Source organism: Pristis pectinata, chromosome 1 (genome assembly GCF_009764475.1).
Source record: "Pristis pectinata isolate sPriPec2 chromosome 1, sPriPec2.1.pri, whole genome shotgun sequence".
Lineage (NCBI taxonomy): Eukaryota > Metazoa > Chordata > Chondrichthyes > Rhinopristiformes > Pristidae > Pristis > Pristis pectinata.
In genome coordinates, this window is record NC_067405.1 from 108,434,535 (window position 1) to 108,458,116 (window position 23,582).

Sequence of the window (23,582 nt, forward strand, 5' to 3'; positions counted from 1 at the left end):
AAATTTACAAGGATGTTGCCGGGACTTGAGGACCTGAGTTATAGGGAAAAGTTAAATAGGGTAGGATTTTATTCCCTGGAGTGCAGGAGAATGAGGGGAGATCTTATAGAGGTATACAAAATTATGAGGGGTATAAATAGGATGAATGCATGCAGGCTTTTTCCCCTAAGGTTGGGTGAGACTAGAACTAGAGGACAAAGGTTTAGGGTGAAAGGTGAAATATTTAAGGGGAATCTGAGGGGGAACTTCTTCAATCAGAGGGTGGTGTGAGCGTGGAACGAGTTGCCAGCGGAAGTGGTCGATGTGGGTTCAATTGTAACATTTAAGAGAAGTTTGGATAGGTACATGGATGGGAGGGGTTTGAAGGATATGGTCCGAGTGCAGGTAGATGGGACTTGGCAGAAGATCAGGTGGCGTGGACTAGATGGGCTGAAGGGCCTGTTTCTGTGGTGTAGTGCTCCATGACTCTAGATAGAGAAAAGGGGATAGCTTCTGTATCAGTAACCAGAGAGAGAGGATGTATAATCGAGAGAGTTGGTGGGTTTATAGAAAATATCAGTGGCAAGTTTGTCTCCTGAGATGGAGACTATGAGATCCAGAAAAGGAAGAGAAGTGTCAGAGATAGGGTAGATGAATTTGAGGATAGGGTGGAAGTTGGTGCCAAAGATGATGAAATTGACGAGTTCTGCACGAGTGCAGGAAGCAGCATGGATGCAGTTGTCGATGTACCAGAGAAAGAGTTGGGGGATGTACCAGGACAGGCTTAGAACAAGAACTGTTTCACGTAGCCAACAAAAGACAGGCATAGCTGGAGCGCATGGAGTGTCCATATTACCCACCCCCCTCCCCACCATCAGGAAGGCCTTAGGGTCCCCCTGTTTCTTTCTTGAACAAAGACCCAACCATCTTCAGTTGCTTTTTCAAAGAATTGCTTTTGTCACAAGGACAAAAATGGATACGCACATCAATGACTGCTCAAACAATGCTCAATTCCACTCTCAACTCCTCAGCAAATACAGCAATCTACAACTGCACGCAGCAAGAGCTGGACAACTCAAATTCATGCTATAAAAGTATCAGATTATTACCATCTCCAACAAGAGAGAGTCTAATCATCTGCTCCTGATACTCAATAGCACTAGCATTGTTGAGTCCCTCTCTAATAATAATGTCCATGATAGTCACCACCAATCAAAAACTGAACTCAACCAGCCTCCTACCGTGACAGGTCAAAGGCTTTGTTCTCATGTGGTAGGTGAATCACTTCCCAAAATCCCAAAGGCTTTTCATCATCTGTAAAGCACAGGTCAGGAGTTTGACATGGTATGCTCCACTTGCTCAAATCAGTCCAGTTCCAATAACACTCAAGAACCAACACCTTCTGGAGCAAATAAACATGCTTACTTGGAAGCCCTGTCCTAAAATATTTACTTCCTTTTCCACCAACATACTTTGCTGCAATGCATACCATCCACAAAATTCATTACAGTCGCTGTTCTGGGTTACAACAACAGCGTCTCACCGATCAGGGACCACTATCACCAAGGAGGACAGCAAGCACACATAAACACCACCACTTGAAGGTCCTCTTGAGTTTTGCACCACATTGATGCAGAAATATAGCATCATTCTTTCAATGAGTCTAAATCATGTAATTCTTTTCCCAAGAACATTGTAGGTCAGTAGTAGGACCACAGTCATGTAAGAAGGTGGCTCACAATCACCTTTATAGGGGCAATTAGGGATGGACAATGAATACTGACCTTACCAGCAAGGGATACACCCTGTAAAAAAAAAATCATTTAAAACTTCCCATTATCTAACTGCACAAAATGTCTGCAGTCAAGAACTGGATCCTCAGGCAAATTATCTAACAACAAAGGCAGTGGAGGGGTCAACTGAGGTGGTAGAAACAGTTGTGCGTGTTTTCTCTGTGGTAGCGGAAGCTGATGGCATGGCTTGAATGCTGTTACTGAAAGCAAGCATGCAGATAAAGAGAAAAATAGTTTTAAAAATACAAATCAGTAACTGAAGAAAGGTTTTTCCTTGACACTCTTGTTCCTCCCTCCACAGATGCTGCCCAACTCACATGGCACTTCCAGCAGTTTTCTTTTAAAAACACTATCCAGCAAGCTTATATATACATTGTGAGCAGAATGCTGTGTGATCCTGATGTTGGAGAAAATGTTTCTACTTATGAGGAAGTTAAAATTATGCATTATAATAAAGTCACTAACAAATCTACCAGGGAATATTAGAGTTTCCTTCATTCAAAGGACTCCAAGAAAATGAAATTCACTCGTGTATGGAGTAGTTAAACAAATGTCATTGGTGTTTATAAGGGTGGAAGAGGCAAATAACATAGATACAAGGCAAAGCTTGATAAATACAAGGATGAAATAGAAGGATATGCTGAATTGTTTGGTGAAGAAAGAAGTGGGAGAAGATTTATGTGGAGCATAAATGCTGGCACAGATTAGTTGAGCTGAAATTCCAATTTCTATGTTAGACACTCAATGCAAGTCAACGTGTGCAAATACAGTGCCATTAAGCTGGACAACTGAGATGCAAGAGAATGCAATGAATGATGCTAGCAAAGGTTGCGGAGAGGGCAAGAAGGACCATAATAGTTAGCACTACATTTGTAGTAACAGAGAATTGTTGTCACTGTTTGTGATTTTGATTGAAGTTCAATGCTATGAATGGACAAAAACCTGACTGCCAAAATTTAAACACACTGAAATAAAAGCACTGAAGACATCATTGCATAGCGCTCTTAATAAGTCAATCAATTAAAACTTTAAGAAACTTTATTTATACAGCACAGTAACAGGCCCTTCTGGCCCAACGAGCCCGCACTGCCCAATTACACCCATGTTAACCTATTAACCCCACCATACGTCTTTGGAATGTAGGAGGAAACCAGAGCACCCAGAAGAAACCCATGCAGTCACAGGAGAACGTACAAACTCCTCACAGACAGTGGCGGGAATTGAACCCTGATCACTGGCGCTGTAATAGCATTACACAAACCTCTACACGACCGTACATGACAAATTTAAATTAATTGTGCAATAACATACATTTCCACAGAAGTTAATTTAAGCTGTATGTGAATATTAGTTTAGTCAGGAGAATACTGGCAATATATTAAGTGACAACACTCCCAATTTTCCCTCTTTCTGGATTTCCTAAATCAAGATTCCTAAGCCCTGATAAAACAGTGAATCAGCCTGACGTTTTCTGTCTATTATGCACTAACTTCAAAAGTTGGGGTATTACCATGGAAATAAAATGAATCATTCTAAATGTGCTAAAACATACAATTCCAAAAGTGCATGTGACACACTTCAATGATATTAAGCAACATTGATTTGACTATTCATTATATTAAATTAATAGGAAATGAGTCATGGCTTAGGCAATTGACACATCACCTCAGCTAATCATGTCCATGTAAAAATAATAGACACTTAAATTGGAAAAAGTTGTTATAATTGAGATGCCAGCACACCACAGGAATAAATACAATAGGCCAGAAAACATCCATGATATAAGACTTAATGATCTGAGTCTTGAAAGATACTGGAAAGTGTTAAGAGCAGTCCCTGGATTTAACTACTGCCTGATTTCTTTTGTGATGTATTAGGGTGCATATTACTTAAATATATTTAGAAGTGTTACTTCAAAGTACTGCAATTTAATTTATTCAATGTTTGAGATATAGGTATTACAGGCAAGACCAGCATTTATTGCAAATCCCTAACTGACCTCAAGAAAGTGATGGTGAACCACCATCCTTAATCACTGTGGTTCTTCTGCTGAAGGTACTCACACAATGCTGTTGAGTATTGAGTTCCAGGATTTAGATCATTAAGGAATGATGATAGGTTTGCGTCAGGGATGGTGATATTCACTATTCTTTCTTCCTCTGTTTAACTGTCCACCATCATTCAAAACTCTAGATGCAGCTGGTCTGCATAGCTTTGATCTGACCCATTGGTCAAAATATTTTATATTGTCTTTGTTATATAACACATCTGTAGTCCTGTGATGGAGTTTCACAGGCCAGCACCTCATTTTTAACTTCTCTATAGTTCTTAATTGCCTACAGAAACTGACTTGCTTGCCTAGGTGATGGTGAGCCACCATCTAATAAGGGATAATGTCTAAATTAAAAAATGATTCATTAGATGATCATTGGAAAGAGTACAATAGCATATAGAAACAGATTGAATGCAGCAAATATGGAATGATATTGAAAAGTTTTTTTCTTTATATAATTACGTAAATTATACATGATATAGTATTTTCTAGGCACCTAGGTGGCAAATAGAAGTGAAAGTTTATGTCTATTTTCACTGTAAATGGATGATTAAAAGGCTTGCACTTACATTGTGCGTTTCTCAACTTCAGAATAGCCCAAAACACTTTATAGAATAAACAATTATACAGTGCGACTTTGACATACTGCACCTCATGATGGAATTGATGGCGTTGTGGCCAAGTTTGCGGATGATACAAAAATAGGTAGAGGGGCAGGTAGTCTTGAGGAAGCAGGAAGTCTGCAGAAGGACTTGGACAGGTTGGGAGAATGGGCAAAGAAGTGGCAGATGGAATACAGCGTAGGGAAGTGTATAGTCATGCACTTTGGTAGAAGGAATAAAGGCACAGACTATTTTCTAAACGGGGAGTGAATTCAGAAATCAAAGGTGCAAAGGGACTTGGGAGTTCTAGTGTAGGATTCCCTAAAGGTTAACTTACAGGTTGAGTCAGTAGTAAGGAAGGCAAATGCAATGTTAGCATTCATTTTGAGAGGACTAGAATACAAAAGCAAGGATGTAATGCTGAGGCTTTATAAGGTGTTGTTCAGGCCAATTTGGAGTATTGTGAGCAGTTTTGGGCCCTATCTCTAAGGAAGGATGTGCTGGTATTGGAGAGGGTCCAGAGGAAGTTTACGAGAGTGACCCCGGGTATGAAAGGGTTAATGTATGAGGAGCATTTGATGGCTCTGGGCCTGTACTCACTGGTGTTTAGAAGGATGAGGGGAGATCTCATTGAAACCTACTGAATATTGAAAGGCCTGGATAGAGTGGACATGAAGAGGATTTTTCCAGCAGTGGAAGAGTCTAGGACCAGAGGGCACAGCCTCAGAATAGAAGGACATCACTTTAGAATGGAGACGAGGAGGAATTTTTTTTATAGCCAGAGGGTGGTGAATCTGTGGAATTCATTGTCACAGATGGCTGTGGAGGCCAACTCATCAGGTACATTTAAAGCAGAGGTCGATAGGTTTTGATCAGTAGGGGGGATCAAAGGTTACGGGGAGGAGGCTGGAGAATGGGGTTGAGAGGGAAAAATAAATCAGCCATGATCGAACAGTGCATCAGATTCAATGGCCCAAATGGCCTCATTCTGCTCCTATGTCTTACAGTCTTATGATATCACAATGTCAGCTATACATGTTATCATGTCCCCAAGATGAAAATTTGGTAAATGTTAGTTTCACATGTAACATGTTGTTAAATTTGTCTCTAGGTATCTGTGTTTTCAAGGTTGCACTGTACTTATCAGAGAAGTAACTATACAAGGGTGAGTAACCCATGGCACTGCTTCTGGGAACTGGAAAATACAGAGAAATAATAGGGCAAAAAAATAAATAGACTACAATATGTGCCAGTTCAATTCCCATTTTAAAGTCATGCACTCTTGTTTTTCCATTTATATTTCCATTGTAATGTCCCTTGTTCACATACATACATTACAATAGATATCTATGTAAATTTGCTCTGTTGCAATTATGCATTCCCACTGTTGAGAATTTTCTGCTTGCAGTTCCATCACAAAACATACACACTGGAACTTATCAAAATGAAGTAGTCAAGACATCTGTTCAATGCAAGATTTTTAATAATAATACACACAGAATATATTTTTGAATGCCATTGATAAAATCAATAAAAATAATGCAAGTATGAAAAATCAATTGGAGAAATAAAGTATCTGCAGAGATCAGGAGAGGTCAAGTATATCATTATTTACTATATTTTGATTAGAGTTAGAACCTGAAAATGAAACTCTTTAACATTTATATTGCTGTTTCAAACTGAATGAATGTGTGCATAACATTGACTGGTATTATGCAACCTACCAGCTGAGGAGCCAAATGCAAAACAGTGAGCCCACCAGCTTCCGACCTCCAGCTCATCTCTGGCTTCTGCATTTCAACATGCAAGTGTGCCTTCAGAAGCAAGCTGACCCACAAGAAGTCACTGCCAATGATTCTCTACAGAACTCCTGGCCAGAGGCATATATACTTCAGTCTATGATATTTCATAGGGGCAATGCACTATACCACTACATGATCAACCTAAAGATATAAATTTGTGTTGGCTGTGCTTAATTTGATGCTTACTGAATGTAAAAGATAAAGTTGTAACAGTAGCATACAAAGATTTGCATCAGCTTGCAGTTAAAACCAGATAAACTAAAGGTGTAACCAAATAAAGGATGTTATTAAATATTATTTACTGAATACTTACAATTTTGGACTGTATGTCCTTAGCTGAGATGTTGGCAACATTTAATCCATCAATTACAACATCAAATGGCAAACGATTTTTCACAAAGGACTGGAAATGTTGCAATTCCTAAACAAAAATTGAAAACATACATTTTGCTAGCAGAATATAAAACCATAATATATTCAGAATAGACTATGAAAATCTGTAGAATATTCTCCTGTCAGAGTAACCTGTTAATACACTTAAGAAGTTTCATATGTAAATCACTATTAGTCCTACAACTAATTGATGTTATTTTGTGCTTAGCTTGTTAAAAAATTAGCGTGATAAAGCTTTTTAAAAATGCACAATGTCACAAAGCAATTCAATTCAGAAAATTCAAGAATTAATTGAGATAAGAAGTTGTTTTGGGAGTTGGGGAAAGAACTTAGCCAAAACTTGTTTTTTTTTCCTCCCAATTTCAACTCAGTAACTTCATTTTCTTTTTAACGTTTTCTGAATGTGCCAGTTCCTGCAAGACTACAGTTTAATGAACTCTTCATCTCTCAATCTACCTTGTTTTGGCCCTTTCACTTTATTTGTCTACCTGCACTGCACTTACTCTGTAACTATAATATTATATTATATTTGGCGTTTGCTTTTTTTTTCCTTTTTGTACTACCTTGATGTACTTATGTATGGAATGATCTGTCTGGATGGCATGCAAACAAAAGCTTTTCACTGAGTTGAACTACATGTGACAATAATAAGCCAATTACTAATCCAAATACTCTTGGCTACCTTATTCATACACTAGTCTTAGCAAGGACTCAGCAACCAATTTAATTTTAGCGCACAATGTTGCTGAGACTCTACCTTAACTGTTCTTATACAGAAATCTGCTGTACCAAGCACTGTTGGAAAGTAACCAGATTCCAACCTTTAATTTATTTTCATTTTTTTTTGAAACTTAAAGATATTGGAGTCAATTGGAGCACTCAATTATTACCAGCTGAAATGAACTACTCCCAAGAGGCAACATTTGCTGGGCTCAGTACTACAATGAGCAATATACATGCAGCCATTACATCAAGTAAAACTAGTGAAGGCCCTTTTACATTTAAAAGTTTAGGAAAATAGAAATTTATTATAACCTTGGGTGTGAAGAAGTGATTGAAGCAGATCTGCCACTGCCAAGCTAACATTTATACCAGGATTTATCCCATTGGAAATCTGGTTTCCATTGCTGATATCAGCCTATGCCACGAGTGACAACCTCCAATCTACCAGCATTACTTGCAGCTCCAAGCAAACATATGTATGCTTCCCAGCTCTCAGACTGAGAACTCAACCCACTGAACTTATACTGTGATAAGCACAGCAGTCCTCTTTCAAATGAGTAGGAGAAAACAAATGTTGGAAGAAAAAGGTTAGTAATAACATTTTAGAATATTTATTGAAATTAGTTTCATACTTGTTTAAAATTGATTTCTTGCATTTTTTTCCTCCAAAAATATTAATATTTTAACTTTTTCCAAAGACTTTTCTCGTGTTACTGAATGTCAAAGAACTTCAATGGCTCCAATTACATTGACAGCTTTGGAGCAGAGGCTCATCTACTGTCAAATTGATTCTGTGACTGCTTCTTTGTTGCATTGGGTCACACTGAAGTGCTGGAAACTAGGCTCTCAGCAGAAGACTGCATCAGTAGCCACAGTGGAACAGTGCTGCACAGGAGCACGTGGCCAACAATTTCAGAGCAATGGAAGATCTACCTATTATATGTTATTTACTTGCTTCCTTTTCTGAAAGCCACCATTCTTACTGTGTCAAGCTCCAGCGGCACCTCATTCAAGTTAAAAGCTAATATCAGTAATTTTGAGCATAACACTACCAGACTGTTATAAAACCCACCTATCTGGTACCCTAATGGTCTTCAGAAAAGTTAATCTTTTGTTCTTACCTAGTCAGGCCTAAATATAACCCTATACTTATCAATGTGGTTATCTCTTAATTGCCTTCTGAAACAGCCTAGCAATCCACTGGCAATTTAGGATGAGCAATAAATGCTGGCCCAAAATAATACCCACATCTGTGAACAGCAAGTACAAACTTCACAACTTATCATAGACAAGTGCAGTACTAACTAAGTCTTACATATACAATTAAATATTCGTCTGCAGCTGAATGCAAAAGCTTAATTTTTTCTGTTATTTTTATTTGGTATCTTATGTAGCAAGTATTGTGTGTATGTCATGTGTTCAAATGATGAATCTCTAGTGAGGTTCCAGCATATCAAGGAATTGAGGGGAGGCAAGAAAATTGGACACAAAACTTCCTGATTTTCACAATTATCGTGTACGTGAGTGGATGCTAGATACTGCTATCTAATTTATCCTTAAATAATGATGAGCACTGACAACATCACTGTTATTCCTACTACAAAAATCTGAGGCAACATGTTCCTTTCCACTCCCACTCAGTAACAAATCTTCTGTTGTCCTAATAAATTGATGTTCTGTGACACAACTGCTCTTAATTTTTCTACTTCATTACCCAAGCAATGCAATACAAAGACTTTCTTTCTTCCCCCAGTTCAGCAATGATCCTGTTCTCTCTTTCATCATCAACTGTCAAATTTATTCTGCGACTGCCTGGGCTGAGTCAGGCAGGACGTCAGGGATGACCATTCAGAGGCCAGCAGGAGTAGCAGGATCAGTGGCACCATGCCTGGCTCTGAGGCAAAGAAGGGAAAGGTGAAGTCAGGCAGAGCGATAATGATAGGGGACTCGATCGTAAGGAGTACAGATAGGCATTTCTGTGGCCGAATCGAGACTCCAGGATGATTGCCTCCTTGGTGCCAGGGTCAAGGATGTCTCCCAGCAGGTACAAGACATTCTGAGAGGGTAGGGTGAGCAGCCAGGCCCATATAGGCAGGTGCAGAAATGAAGCCCTGCAGTGTGATTTAAGGGAGCTAGGTAGAAAGTTAAAAAGCAGGATTTCCAGGGTTGTAATCTCAGGGTTACTACCCGTGCCATGTGCTAGTGAGGTGAGAAATAGATATATAGTGCAGTTCAATACTTGGCTAAGGAGCTGGTGTAGGAGGAAGGGCTTCAGATTTATGGACCATTGGGCTCTCTTCCAGGGCAGGTGGACATGTACAAACAAGACAGTTTGCATCTGAACTGGAGGGGAACAAATATCCTGGCCAGGAGGGTTTAAACTAGAGTGGTGGGGGGATGGGAAGCACAGCAGCAGGGCAACAGATGGTAGGGTTGAGGGCAAGAAAGATGGTATGACAAGTAAGCATGAAAGGAAGGACAGCAAGGGACAGGCTAATAAACATGGTGGGACTGATGGGCTGAAATGTTTATTTCAATGCTAGGAGTATAATGGGTAAGGAGGATGAACCTAGAGCCTGGATCAGTACATGAAATTACGATGTTGTTGCCATTACAGAGACCTGCTTGCATGAGGGACAGTATTGACGGCTCAACGTTCCTGGGTTTTGTTGTTTTAGATGTGACAGAGAGGGGGGTAAACGAAGTGGAGGGGTTGCACTACTGTTAAGGGAAAATGTCACAGCAGTACTCAGAGAGGATGTACTGGAGGGCTCATCCACAGGGGCAATCTGGGTGGAGCTCAGAAATAGGATAGGTGCAATTTCATTGATGGGATTATACTATAGGCCCCCCCAAACAGCCACCGAGTGGTGGAGGAACAGCTATGTAAATAGATTATGGAAAGGTGCAGATGCAACAGGGTTGTCATTGTGGGGGACTTTAACTTCTCTGGTATTGATGGAACTTCCTTAATACAAGAAGCTTAGATGGGGCGGGATTTCCTCAGTGCATCCAAGAGGGGTTCTTGAAACAGTATGTGGAGAGCCCAACTAGAGGTGAGAACATACTGGACCTAGTTTTGGCAAATGAGCCAGGCCACGTGACAGACCTGATAGTGGGTGGACATTTTCGGAACAGTGACCACAACTCATTATGTTTTAAGATAGTTATGAGTAAGGATAAAATTGGATCTTGCTGGAAGGTACCTAATTGGGGGAGGGCAAATTACGACAGGATAGGACAGGAGGTAAGGGGTGTTAATTGGAGCAGCTGCTGTTGGACAAGTCCACATCTGATGTATGGGAGTTGACCAGCTGATCAGAGTTCAGGATCGGCATGTTCCGGTAAGGAGCAAGGACAAGGATGGTAAGGTAAGGTAAAGGAATCTTGGATGACCCGAGAGCTCCTAAACTGAGTCAGGAAGAAAAAGGAAGCATACTTAAGGTTTAGAAAGCTAAAATCAGACTAGGTCCATGTGGAATGTAAAGATAGCAGGAAAGTTCTCAAGCAGGAGATTAGGAAGGCCAAAATGTCCTTGGCAAGCAGGGTCAAGGATAATCCCAAGAAAAATAGGAAAACTAAGGAGAGGGTAGGTCCACTCGAGGATAGAATTTGTGCTTGGAGTCAGAGCAGAGACACAAGAGATTCTGCAGATGCTGGAAGCAAGAGCAACACACACAAAATGCTGGAGGAACTCAGCAGGTCAGGCAGCATCTATGGAGGGAAATAAACAGTTGACGTTTCAGGTCGAGACCCTTCATCAGGATGACCCTATCTCGATGAGGTGACAGAGGTGCTTGATGAGGGAAAGACAGTGGACTTTATCTACATGGACTTTAGTAAGGCATTTGATATGGTCCCTCATGGTAGGTTGATTTGAAAGAGAAAGATGCATGGGATCCAGGATGAATTGCAAGCTTGGATTCAGAACTGGCTTGCCCATAGAAGACAGAGAGTAGGGGTGGAAGGCGGTTATTCTGACTGGAGGTCCGTGACCAGTTGTCTTCTGCAGGGATCGGTGCTGGGACCTTTGTTATTTGTGATACATACATCTATGATTTGGATGAAAATGTAGATGGGTGGATTAGCAAGTTTGCAGATGACACCAAGATTGGTGGAGTTGTGGATAGCGTAAAGGGCCATCAAGGAATACAGTGGGATATGGGCAGAGAAGTGGCAGATGGAGTTTAATCTGAGCAAGTGCAAGCTGTTGCGCTTTGGGAGGTCAAATGAAAGGAGGAAGCAGACAGTTAATTGGTAGGTCCCTTAATAGCATAACAGAGGGATCTTGGGGTCCAGGTCCAAAGTTCACTGAAAGTGGCTACACAAGTGGATAAAGTGATAAAGAAGGCATATGGAACACTTGCCTTCACTGGTGGGTTGTTGAGTATAAGCGCAAGGAAATAATGCTGCAGCTATACAAAACTTTAGTCAGACTACACTTAGAGTATTGTGTGCAGTTCTGGTCACTCCATTATAGGAAGGATGTGGAGACTGTGGGAAGGATGTGGAGACTGTGGGAAGGATGCAGAAGAGGTTTACCAGGATATTGCCTGGATTAATGGGTATGAGCTATAAGGAAAGGTTGGGCAAACTTGGGTTGTTCTCCCTGGAGCGTCAGAGGCTGAGAGGAGACATGATGGAGGTTTTTAAGATTATGAGAGGCATAGAGAGGGTAGGCAGTCAGAATCTTTTCCCCAGGGTAGAAATATCAAACACCAGAGGACATGCTATTAAGGTTGGGGGAGGGAATTTTAAAGGTGACATGAGGGACAAGTTTTTTTTTAAATGCTAAGACTGGTAGGTGCCTGGAATGGGTTACCAGGGGGAGTAGTGGAAGCAGGCAGTTTGGTAGAGTTTAAGAGGCTTTCAGATAAACACATGAATATGAAGGAAATGGAGGGATATGGATGATACACAGGAGGTGGACATTTAGTATAAATTGGCATCAAGATCGGTACAACATCGTAGGCCAAATAGCCTATCCCGTGCTGTACTGTTCTATGTCTCTCTTTTTTTATTGCTTACCACTAGTCCACCTCTAATTTGTTATTGTTTTATGTATTTATTTTTATCTTCTCCATTTGCTCTGATTACTTCTAATTTCTCCACTATAGCAGTTTCTGTGATACAATGGCAAAATTTATAATTTGACATATTTTATCAATTATTAATTTTGTTACATCATATTCCACTTTTTCCTTCAGGTTCCTTTGTTACTAACACTGGAAAAGGAGTAAACCTCTCCAAACTGCCTTATAACAGTGTCACAACAAAACATGCTTTGTAAGTTGAAGGACATGTGAAGAAAAAGATACTGACAAAGCCAGCCAATAACACAGAAATATTCAATTCACTCTCCCTTCCTTGGAAATTATGTTTTACAGTATGAACAACTGCTGACGAAACCAAGACAACTCAGCAGGATCATTAAAGAACTTGGAATCCTAAGAATGGAATGCCAACACTGAAGGTATGCAGTTAGTGTTGCATGATTTGTCATTCTAGCTTCTGGATGTGGCAATTTGCAGTTCTTGAATCTGTTGCTCATTCTGTATCAGGCAGCTAATTTCAGTTTTTAAAAAAAAATTGCTGGCTATTTATTAAACGAAGTCCATTGCTCAAATTCTTTACTTACCTTTTTAATTCTGATGACATCCATAACAAAATATTTTTTAACATTATATTTAGGTTTTCTTCTTCACATTTGTTTTCTGATTACAGCACTAAACTGTTCCTCACACTGGAAATATTTTGATGATGACTTGAGAGTTGCTGAGCAAGCTGACAACCCTTGCTCTTATTCATTCTTCAGCTAAATGATTATTTAGCTCTTGGAAAATCCCATAATCAAAGAATGTGTACAGAAGGTTAATATGCCTGGGGCAAAACTGGGCGCAAGGATTCTATCTACTCATTCCACTACTATGCAATTTATTTTATTTTAATTATCCTTCAAAACTTAAGATCATCATTTATTGCCTATCCTGCTTGTTCTCAAAAATGCAACGAGGATTCATCACCTACGATGATGGCATTTATGCAGAAACTTCTGGTAGCAAGTGCCAGAATTTTTACCCAGAAACAATGATAAAAGGGTGATGTACATCCTTGCTAAGAAAAGTGTGACTTGGTAGGAAAATGTGGAGGCAACTGCTTTCCCATGCATCTGCCAGCCCCATCTTAAATGGTAGAGGTGTGGGTTTAGAAGGCATTCTTAAAGATGTGGGAAGTTGCTGTGGTACATTTTATGGATAGTACACATAGCAAGCATGATGCGCCCAGGGAAGGAAGAACTGTACGTTTAACATGGTAGAGCCAGGGTATTCGAATGGGCAGCTTTGTCTTAGCTAGTGTCATCCTTTGAGTACTGATGCATCTACACCCACTCAGTCAAGTGAACTATTATTTGCACATTATGCTTCTAAGTGATGGAGCCAAGTAGAACTGGCACTGACCACTTTACTGGTGAGCATGTAATAGCACTTTTACTGTATCAAGCACAACATACTACTTTCTGCTATCCAACTGGACAAGTTCCAAGTCAAACCATTGGCAGCTGAGAAGCAATCGAGTTACCTGAAGTTGTAGAATTCAGTTTAACTCCAGAAGGCTGCAAGGTGCCCATACAGAAGATAAGGTGCTGTTTCTCAAGCTTGTATTGGGCCTCTTTTCACTCCATATTAGTCATCCTTTTATGACATTGGCTCAGCTTGTTCGTATTTTTTTAATCCCCATTTTTCCCCTCTGAGTGGAGGACAGCCCAGCTGAACTTGTTGAGCATGTTTTCCTGCTCTGCATTTCACAGCTCCTACAGTCTTTTGTCCATGTTCTCACTCAAACTGCTCCCACTCACTCATTGACCAGATAACCTTGATTACAGCTTATCCCTATAAATCACACTGGTTTTACCATATCAGAGACATTCCCCTCCCTCATGTTCCCTGCACCTTTTGTCTCCTTCCGAGCTCTGATGATGGGACTTCAACCTAAACGTTAGTTATTTTTCTTCCCACAGTTACAGGGAATAGAAGGGCCAGTGCTGGGGCAATGTAATTTGAGATTTGGGCCAATGCAAAACCAAAAACTGCACCTGTTAGAAATCTGAAATAAAAAGCAGAATATGCTGGAAACACTTAGTAGGTCAGACAGAATCTTTGCAAAGAGAAATAGAGTTAACATTTCAAGTCTATGACCCTTCATCAGAACTTATGTCTTTGATCCGAAACGTTTAACTTCGTTTCTCTTCTCACAGATGCTGCCTGACCTGTTGTTTCTAGCACTTTCAGATATTCAGGCCAACACCTCTGCAAAAGGAAAAAAAATTAGATCAATTTCAGAACCTTCCAGATGTACAACTAATCTACTATCTTCTAATATATAAATACGTGAGCTTTTAGGGAATTCTGAAATTTGTAATTTTTTTAAAGATGTTAAGTGCTTGGAGAGCCCACTGATTAACACAATGCGGTTAGCAGGGAGCTCTAGACTTTTAATCCAGCACTGAGCTTCATGTTCTTGGTAATTAAATCAAGATTTTTAGCTCTTCTTGACAATATCTTCAATTAATTTCCTGATAACTGAGAGTAAACTGATGGGGTGGTAATTAGCAAGATTGGATTTGTCCATCTTTTTATGGAAGGTGTCCTTAGTGTGAAAGCAGGACGTTTCCCCTCAAGGACCGCATTGTTACTCCTATCAATAGTCTTGAGCAGATGCATGTGAAACAGAGAGACTAGTCAAGTAGCTTTGTCCTTGGTGTCAATTTTCTCGTTAAATACCACACCCTGCATTGCAGTTTTGTCATTCGACTCAATGAACTTGATCTGTATTGGTGCTACCATACCACTCTTGGAGGAGCATTTTGAGTCCCCACCTATAGTAGGTTCTCATTTCTTCTTGTTCAAGGCGAAAGAGTATTAATTTACCTGAGAGAGGCAGCAGACATCAATCAGAAGGTTTCTCTCCCTATATATGGCTTAATGAAGCTTCATAGGTTCCACAGTCAATGCTGAGGAGAGCCAGGACCACTCCCTAACTATATACCACTTTGGTGCGTTTGAACTGCCAGTGAGACAAGACATAACCAGGGGTAATGATGGAGGAGTCTGGGAAATTGGCTAGCCACTAGTGATCAGTCTGAGGAATAGCTCTCTCAATTAAGTTGTGTCCCTAAACATTCATGAGAAGAATTTCGCAGAGTCACACTGTGTGTGCCTCTGCTACATCTAAATTTGATGCTTTGGTTGATGCCCAAGTGTCTATTTTGTGGAATTACTTGTTTCATCACATTAGAAGGCATTTAAGAGTAAGAGTAAATAATTTTGCTGTGGATCTGTATTGACATGAAGGCCAGACTGGGCAAGGACAGCAGTCCTTGAAGACATTAGTAAATCAGGTGGCTTTTTATGATAGTCCAGTAAATTCCTTGTTACCAGTACCGTTCCCTTCTTATTCCAGATTAATTAATTTAAATTCCCATCCAGTCCTCTGGATCAGTATGGTAACACAATCACAATATTATTGCTCGCATTTTCTGAAGACAGCCAAAAAAAATATGCAGACTGGATACCAGCATAAAGAACAGCTTGCTTAAGCTTCCTCTTGCCTGAAACCAAACAATATCAAGTCTGTGAAGCTCCTATGGCAAAAGCGCCACCTTCAGACTAAAGTCAAGAAGGCAGGGGAGCTTTAAAGTCTTAACTAAATTCTCCAGTTTAGTCAAAACAAAAAACGTTTAAAGAAATATTTGTATGACTTAAAGGAAAGTTTTTAAAAAAATATGTATTGCACTGATATGAACTTTTAATCTTTGTCTGTTAAGTAATTCTTTATTCTTCTTGTGACATGAAGAACCTCATATTCTGATGTCCAGTCTGTCAATCCATCTAATGGCCCCTCAAATCAGGAAGTGAGATTGTTAGCACAAAAGATCATAATTGCCAAGTACACATTATGTTCAATGGTTGGGTACTTGTGGCACTGAGTTATCTGCAATATGTGGGCTGTACACTGACTGTGCTGTAGAGTCAGTGATGAGGTATCTGTACCCTGCATTGGTGCATTCCACAATTTCTTCCATTGGGGTACATCCTACACTGCCTTTCATCTGGCTAATGGTTTTGCACCCACAACATGAATGTTACCTGTTGCTTTCCAGAATGACTGAGATGATTTAAACAGTTTTGTGGTGATTTTGCCAGGTTTATGAATGGTGAATTTAGTGCTGTCTATCACTTTTTCCCAAACAGGAGAGAGTTGGGATCACAACAAAAAGCAGGTGGAGCAAAGTGGGCAAGTACTGGTAGCCATCCTTCATGAGATATAGCAATAATCTACAGCATAATATCCAAACCTACAATTGTAGTGTCTTCTAACAATGCTCTTTCATACCACTTTGTGTGGAAATCCTGGCATTTCCCATGTGAATACCAGGAAATACCAAATTTTCCAGTTTGCGTGCCAAAAATGCCAAACTTGCTAAGAGCAATTTTATTGGATAGTCACTCACTGCAACCAACCCTAGATTCCTGATGCAATTCCCAGTGAGAAATTACAAAGTTACAGCAATTCTTCATCCTGTGCAAAGATGAACTTCTCACAGATACAACAGCTCCATTCTGTCAATGGAGAGAAACTGAATTTTCTCATAAAATGTAAAGTGAAAGCGGCAGGATTGGAGCAATGATTGCAAGGGAGTAAGTCTTAACTAGGTTAATTTACCATTTTTCTATTTGCTTGAAACTCAATCTTTTTATGTATTAAATAAAAAGTTTGAATAATTTGACTGCCAGTGACAATCAAAACAAAGTTTCTCAACAATTTTAAGAGCTGGGTATGCCGGGGGTATGTTTCATTTGTGTGCCATTGTTGTAGTCAGAACTCATTGTGCCCTCTCATGTGATGGATTTACTTTGTGGAAGCCTGTTTGCAGCGCAAGGCCTCACTGACTAAGAGGGATAGGGCTTTGGCCAGGAAGTTTCCAAAAGGAAATCTTGACAACAGCAGTCAGCAATGGGTGTTTTGTCACTGTCTTCAAATATTTTTATACAATTTGTAGAACTCCTCATTATATTAACTGCACTGCTTACCATAGGAGTTGTCTTCTTAAAAACATCTTTTCCTTGTATAACATCATTCATCACACATTCTTTCAATATATTGTACTCTTCTTCATTTAGCTGAATGGATTCCAGCAATGTTTTGCATATGTGGCATTCCCCACTGTAAAAGAAATTTCAAAATGGATCAGTTTTACATACAGATAAGAAGTGATTTATAAAGTTGTTAATTGGTGAAACCCATCATTTGCAATCATTACTCCAATCCTGCCGCTTTCACTATACATTTTATGGAAAAATTCAGTTTTCAAATAGGCAACACATCAATTGGTGCTACATAGATATTTACAAGATATCATGCCAGACCAGATCATTTGCCCTATTAATAAACCGTTGGCAAAGACTACCAAACAAAAATTTGGGTTATTTTGCACTGCATACACATTATTTTTAGTGACCTTCAACTGGAGATTAAACTATCCTTTCAACATGCACAATAAAATTCTTGCACGAGATGACACATTTGAGGAAACTAACAAAAAAGTGTGAAATTTATGCCCTCTTATGTGTGAGCCGCATAAAGAACATGTACCTGCTTCAAGAACCCAGACAATATTTTATTGGTTAACTTCTCAGCAGAATTTTGATTATAAGCCAAGTATAATGCAGAATGTTGCAGATTCAAATATCTTCCTGATGTACATCAGTATGCAACAGTGCTGCCCCAGCAGACTTTGTCCTTCATCCACATTAACTGGAGGCTCCACATTCATTTTCAGGTGGATTTACAAATCAAAATACAAAAAACTGTAAATGCTGTAAGTCTGAAATAATGTACAAACAGAAAATGCTTAAAATGCTCTACAAGTCAGGTAGCATCTGTAGAGGGAAAAATAGCTTTAACATTTTCATCAGAACCAGAAAGGTGTGTTTTAAGTTGCAGATAGGCTTCTGCAGGATAAAGTCAGGCTAGGTTAAAGAACAAGGTCGTAGCAGATGGAACATAATTTGCAAGAAAAACAAGGTACCCATGGAGTAAAAGGGAAAAGAGCGTACTTTTTTTATTTTAAATGGTTAGAGATTGAGAGGTGTTAAATATTCAGGGGATCTGCGTATGCTCGTATACATATCACTTTAAGCTAACAGCAGGCAAGGTAAACAGTATTGCAAGATAGAAGAGCAAGGATGTCTTACTACAATTACATAGGGCCCTGATGAGACCACAACCAGAAAACTGCCTACAGGTCTGGCCTCCTTGTCTAAGGAAGGGTACACTTGCATCAGAAAGCTCAGCAGATCGACTCTTGAGATGGGGGCTGCGATGAAGGTAGTGGTGGGTGCTGTTGTCCTATGGAGGAGATATTGGGCAGACTAGAGTTCAGAGAAATGAGAGGATCTCATATTGAAAAATCCAAAACTCATGCAGGGCTGGACAAGTTAGGTGCAGGGACGTTGCTTCCCCTTGCTGAGCTGATAAGGAGCAAGGGTCAGTGTCAAAATGAGGGTTTGGTCATTCAGGACTGAGAATGAGAAGAAATTTATTCATGAAAAGAGTAGAGGATCCCTGTAAATCTCTCTCTAAGAGGGCTGTGAAGTTTCCAAGTTGCTGAAACATACAAGATAGAGATGGATTCTGAATGCATAAAATTGTCTCGACTTCATGTGAGAAACCAAAAAACAGATTAGGTAATCGCTTTGCAGAATACTTCTATTCAGTCCACCCAGAGCTCCAACTGCCTCTCACTTTATTTTGCTATCCCACTCTGATCTCCTGGTCATTGGCCTCTCATATTGTTTCAACAAAATCCAATGCAAGTGCAAAGAGCAGCACCTCATCTTCTGCTAGGCACATTATATCCCTTTGGACACAACTTTGATCTAAATAAATTTCAGATAATCAGCCTTTCCAGTTTGCATCAGGGACTGGTCAATTCTGATGAAGGGTCATCAATCTGCAATGTCAGCTCTGTTCTTCTCTCTCCACAGATGCTGCCTGACCTACAGAGTACTACCAGTATTACAGTCCATATATATATAATATACACACATCCCCTCTGGATGGATTAGCTGCAACTAACAACCATTCTCCTCCTCTTATATAGTACCATAACAACTATGTGTCACAACCTTTCTTTAACTCTCTCTATTCCTCCCCATCCTTTGCAACTTAAAACATATTTTATGATGATCATCCCTCAGAATTGTTAACTTTGTTTCTCTCTCCACAGATACTGGATTTACAAATCTCATGGATTCAGAGAAAGGCAGACAAACAATCTGCTGGAGGAACTCAGCAGGTCAAGCAGCATCTCTTGGGGGGGGGATGGGGGTGGGGGGAAGGAATTGTTGACGTTTTGGGTCAAAATCCACTCAGTACTTTGGCCAACATTTATCCATCATCAAAATAGATTAGCTGGACATTTAACTAGTCCTTTGTGGACTTGTGGACTAGCTTGCTATTTGTAAATTGGTTACCATGTTTGGTTTGATAATACCAACTACATGTGTCACATGTAATTTATTTGCCATAAAGTCTTCTAGACCATTCCAAGGATGTGCAAGTCTCTATAAAAATCAAAGTTAATTCTTCCTATGGTTTACTTTTCACATTACAATTGTTTTTAAAATAATTTTCTTATATTTTTCTCCTCTGGGTTTCTTTATTTTCCTACTACTTTGTTATTTGTTTTAAAGTCTTGAGTGCCAAATTACTAACTGAATCTTACGACAAGGAGAGGTCAGGATTGCCTTTGGCAATGAGCTATCAATTATTTTTCACTAAGGGATTAATAGTTGGAGAGAAATGGAGTCTGTAAATGATGTTTTAAAATTGTTTAATGGATATTTGATCCAAGCAAAAAGCAAAAGAACATGATCCAAACTTGTCCATATTCCTTGAATCCAATCAAGCTTCTTAAAGCAAGTGACTTCAGCAGTCCAGAGCAGTTAGTTTCTCTAATATCAAATGCAACCTTATAAAGACGAATTATGGCAATGCTAATTATCAAAATAGCAATAGTCTTCCAATTTGCAGTTTACAATAAGAAACAGTTTGAACTTCAAAATAATTGCAATTGTAATCTAATTTGAAAATCTTTGCCACTTATAAGATTGTTTGTGTCTCTTGTAGAATCAACAAGGCTGACTCCTGATATTCTTGACAATTAAACTGCAAATGATGTCTTCACTGAAAAATTTAACGAAAACCAAAATATCTTTAATATATTTTAATGACCTGCATACGCACGCACAAAACACTATGTGGAGTCTCAACGTACGATGTCCACAATTCTGATTTGTACTTGAATCAGAATTAGTTTCTATAGCAACAACAAGATATTGATGATGATGATAAATAGAGCACCAAGACTAAATTACACTTGCATTTTGTCATCTACTTAAGAAATAAAATAAGTTTAAATTTCATGTGCTAAAATACAAGAATATCAAGCAAGATATCATGAATGAAAAAGGTATTGAATAGAGACACTGCATCAAAATGCTTCATTCTACACCAATGGAAACTCTAAAGTTAGATTTTGTAGATTATTTTTAAAATATGCTGTAAAAGGGAAATTCACTCCTTTATTGAGTCCACAGACAACATGTTGCATATCAGAGCCAAATATATTTGAATGTTTAGAAAAAAATATTTTCAATAGCCAACATGCTTTTGAGTATATTCAGCAGAGAGTGCTCAGTTCTGTACATAATAAAAAAAATCATTTTATTAAACAGACTATGAAGCACACATGATTTTCAGCATTCATACTCTGGTCCAATAAATTACCTTAAATGACCCCAGATCAGATCTTTCAACTTATTATCAGGAATAAAAATTGGACTGGGATGTCACAAAATAATGTATTACAGTTTTGTTTTTAATTTCATAAAGTGGATATATATTAAAAAAAATCACAGATGCTAGGGAATTTGAAACTTTCAATTATAAAAACACATACCTGTGTACAATAGTTGTTCTGTGTCCTTCCCATCTCTTACCTGGAAGGCTGAAATTAAAATTAAAAAAATGTAATAAATAATAGCTATGATAAATGAAAATTTAATTTGAAGTTTGTTATTATAAAAAGAGTCATTTCAAAGGTGTTTGTTCACAATATTTTACCATACTCCCAAATTCCAGTATTCACATGGGTCACATTCAGATGATAACTAACATTGTAGTCGTTTCAGAGGAGATAGGAGCTATATCTTATTTTAGCTGATCAAATGAAGAGACAGTGCAAGGATTTTAATTCCAACAAGTCATTTTGTGATGATCGCTATGAAAGCATATACAAACATCCATAGTTTTAGATACAGTCAACTTCCAATCTCAACAATGTTGTAATCATGTGATATCAATTGTTAAATGGAATTTATATCATTCTGTATCTGTTGCATGCATGCATAGTAAAGTTTCATCAATATCATGTTGAAGCTATGTTATATTATAGATTAGTATAAATAAACCAATTAACTTAGAAAATCACAGAACATCTTCTCTCAGTGCTATCAATCACAAGATGACATGATTATATCTGTACAACTAAAGCAACTGGTTTCATTAGTAAACAGATGCTTTCCTTATAAGAAAGTAAGAGTAATAATTAAACTTACAGATTATTCTATATGAAATGCCCTTATAAGCAAGAAGGATGATTAACAACGAAAATCAAGCAAATAACATGAAATGGTGTTAATTTATCACAGAAGGTGACCATAAAATAGTAGGCATTGCAGAATGGATCTCAATAGTTTCTCTGTGCAATGATCAAGAGCATGCTAGATCAAAACAACATACACAATGGAATTGTCACCTAACCTACAGCTAATGTTAATATATGTTAACATAGATAACTGAATTTGCTATTAAACCTCACTTGTTTAAAGATTAATTTTTTACCTCTCAAACCATGACTGGATACTGCGCATTAAACTTTCCCCAGGATATATCTGATTGTCTCTCAGGTAAGAAAGGATATTCATCATCATATTTTCATACTGTTCATCACAAGATGATTTACCACAATCAAAAAATGCTTGTAATGTATCTTCATTTGGTTTTAGGTTTCTGTCTTCCATCTCGTTAAGTAATCTCCAAGCAGTTTCTACTTCTTTGTGCTGAAGTGCAGAAATAATAACATCACCATAATTTCTTGGTGATGGATTAATCATCTTTTTGATTGAATCCAAAAATATCACTGCCTCCTTCCAACGATCTGTCTTGCTAAAACCACTGATGAAGAGGCTGTAAGCACCAGTATCCAATGTTTCAAATTTTGTTTTCATAATGGCATATAAATCAAGTACCTCATTTAGATGATGCCCTTGGACACACAGTGCTAAATATTTCAAAAGGAGTTCATACCCAACAGTACCAGTTTCCATTGTCACATAAACTAAAAGTGACTTAGCTATGTCAATATCCGCATGATTAGACAGTAGTTTTTCCATCATGCTTACTTCAAAACGAGTTTTGTTGTACGCTTCGGCTTTCATTTTCTTCCAATCATCTATACTCAAAGGTTTTATTGGTATTGGCGTTTTTGGAGTGTTCGCTTCCTTTGGAACATCAATCAGTTTGTTGCCAAGTTTGCTTTTTGCTAACTCTGCTCTTTTTCTGGCAGCCCCTGCAGTAAATAAAGAAAACGAAGTACCAGTTGCACCCCTGCGGGTAGCTCTTTCTCGATGAGTACTCGGCGAATCCCTCTTGTTGCCATCGTGCTGTCTCCCCACACTTAACGTTAAAAATTTCGACGAGGTGCAAGACCACGGAGCAAAGGCACATGGCAGAAGCCTCGATGCACCTTGGGCTTTGACCACAGGAGTAAACGTACATTTTAAATGGGAAACAAAAGTCCCTGGGTGCCGAGGCAACATGTTAAGCACGTCTCTTTACACTCAGACCGCCACAACAGGTCAAAACCACGCTCTCTTGTGTGAAAGGGTGCGATTCACGAATGATTTCCCCACTAGCCAACGGGCCATCAACACATCACGCTGATAACTGACAGCAGCCACGGACACCGGGAACCAACCGGCACCAACAACCGCCCTCACTCCCCACTACCAACCGTCACCTCCACAGCGTTATGACGATGACAAGCCGCCGCTGCGCATTGGTTGTCTGGCGAGGGCCTCGTGGGGAGGGGGGGGGGTCAGAGGTGAGAGTA

At 39.1% G+C, this 23,582-nt stretch overlaps 1 protein-coding gene across 4 annotated transcripts in view; it reads right to left on the bottom strand.

Moving 5' to 3' along the window:
• prorp (protein only RNase P catalytic subunit) overlaps nucleotides 1–23,538 on the bottom strand; it is a 45,986-nt gene extending 22,448 nt beyond the window's left edge. The window contains exons 1-4 of one of the 4 annotated variants that reach the window (XM_052020726.1): nucleotides 22,313–23,538; nucleotides 21,369–21,416; nucleotides 17,437–17,569; nucleotides 6,543–6,650 (exon numbers count right to left, since the gene is read on the bottom strand). In XM_052020726.1, coding sequence (XP_051876686.1) covers nucleotides 6,543–6,650; nucleotides 17,437–17,569; nucleotides 21,369–21,416; nucleotides 22,313–23,289 — 1,266 coding nt within the window. In that variant the 5' untranslated portion in view covers nucleotides 23,290–23,538. The remainder of the gene's footprint in view (nucleotides 1–6,542; nucleotides 6,651–17,436; nucleotides 17,570–21,368; nucleotides 21,417–22,312) is intronic. The other 3 variants (XM_052020752.1, XM_052020735.1, XM_052020744.1) reach the window with 3 other exon arrangements.
• Between the last annotated feature and the right edge of the window lie 44 nt (nucleotides 23,539–23,582).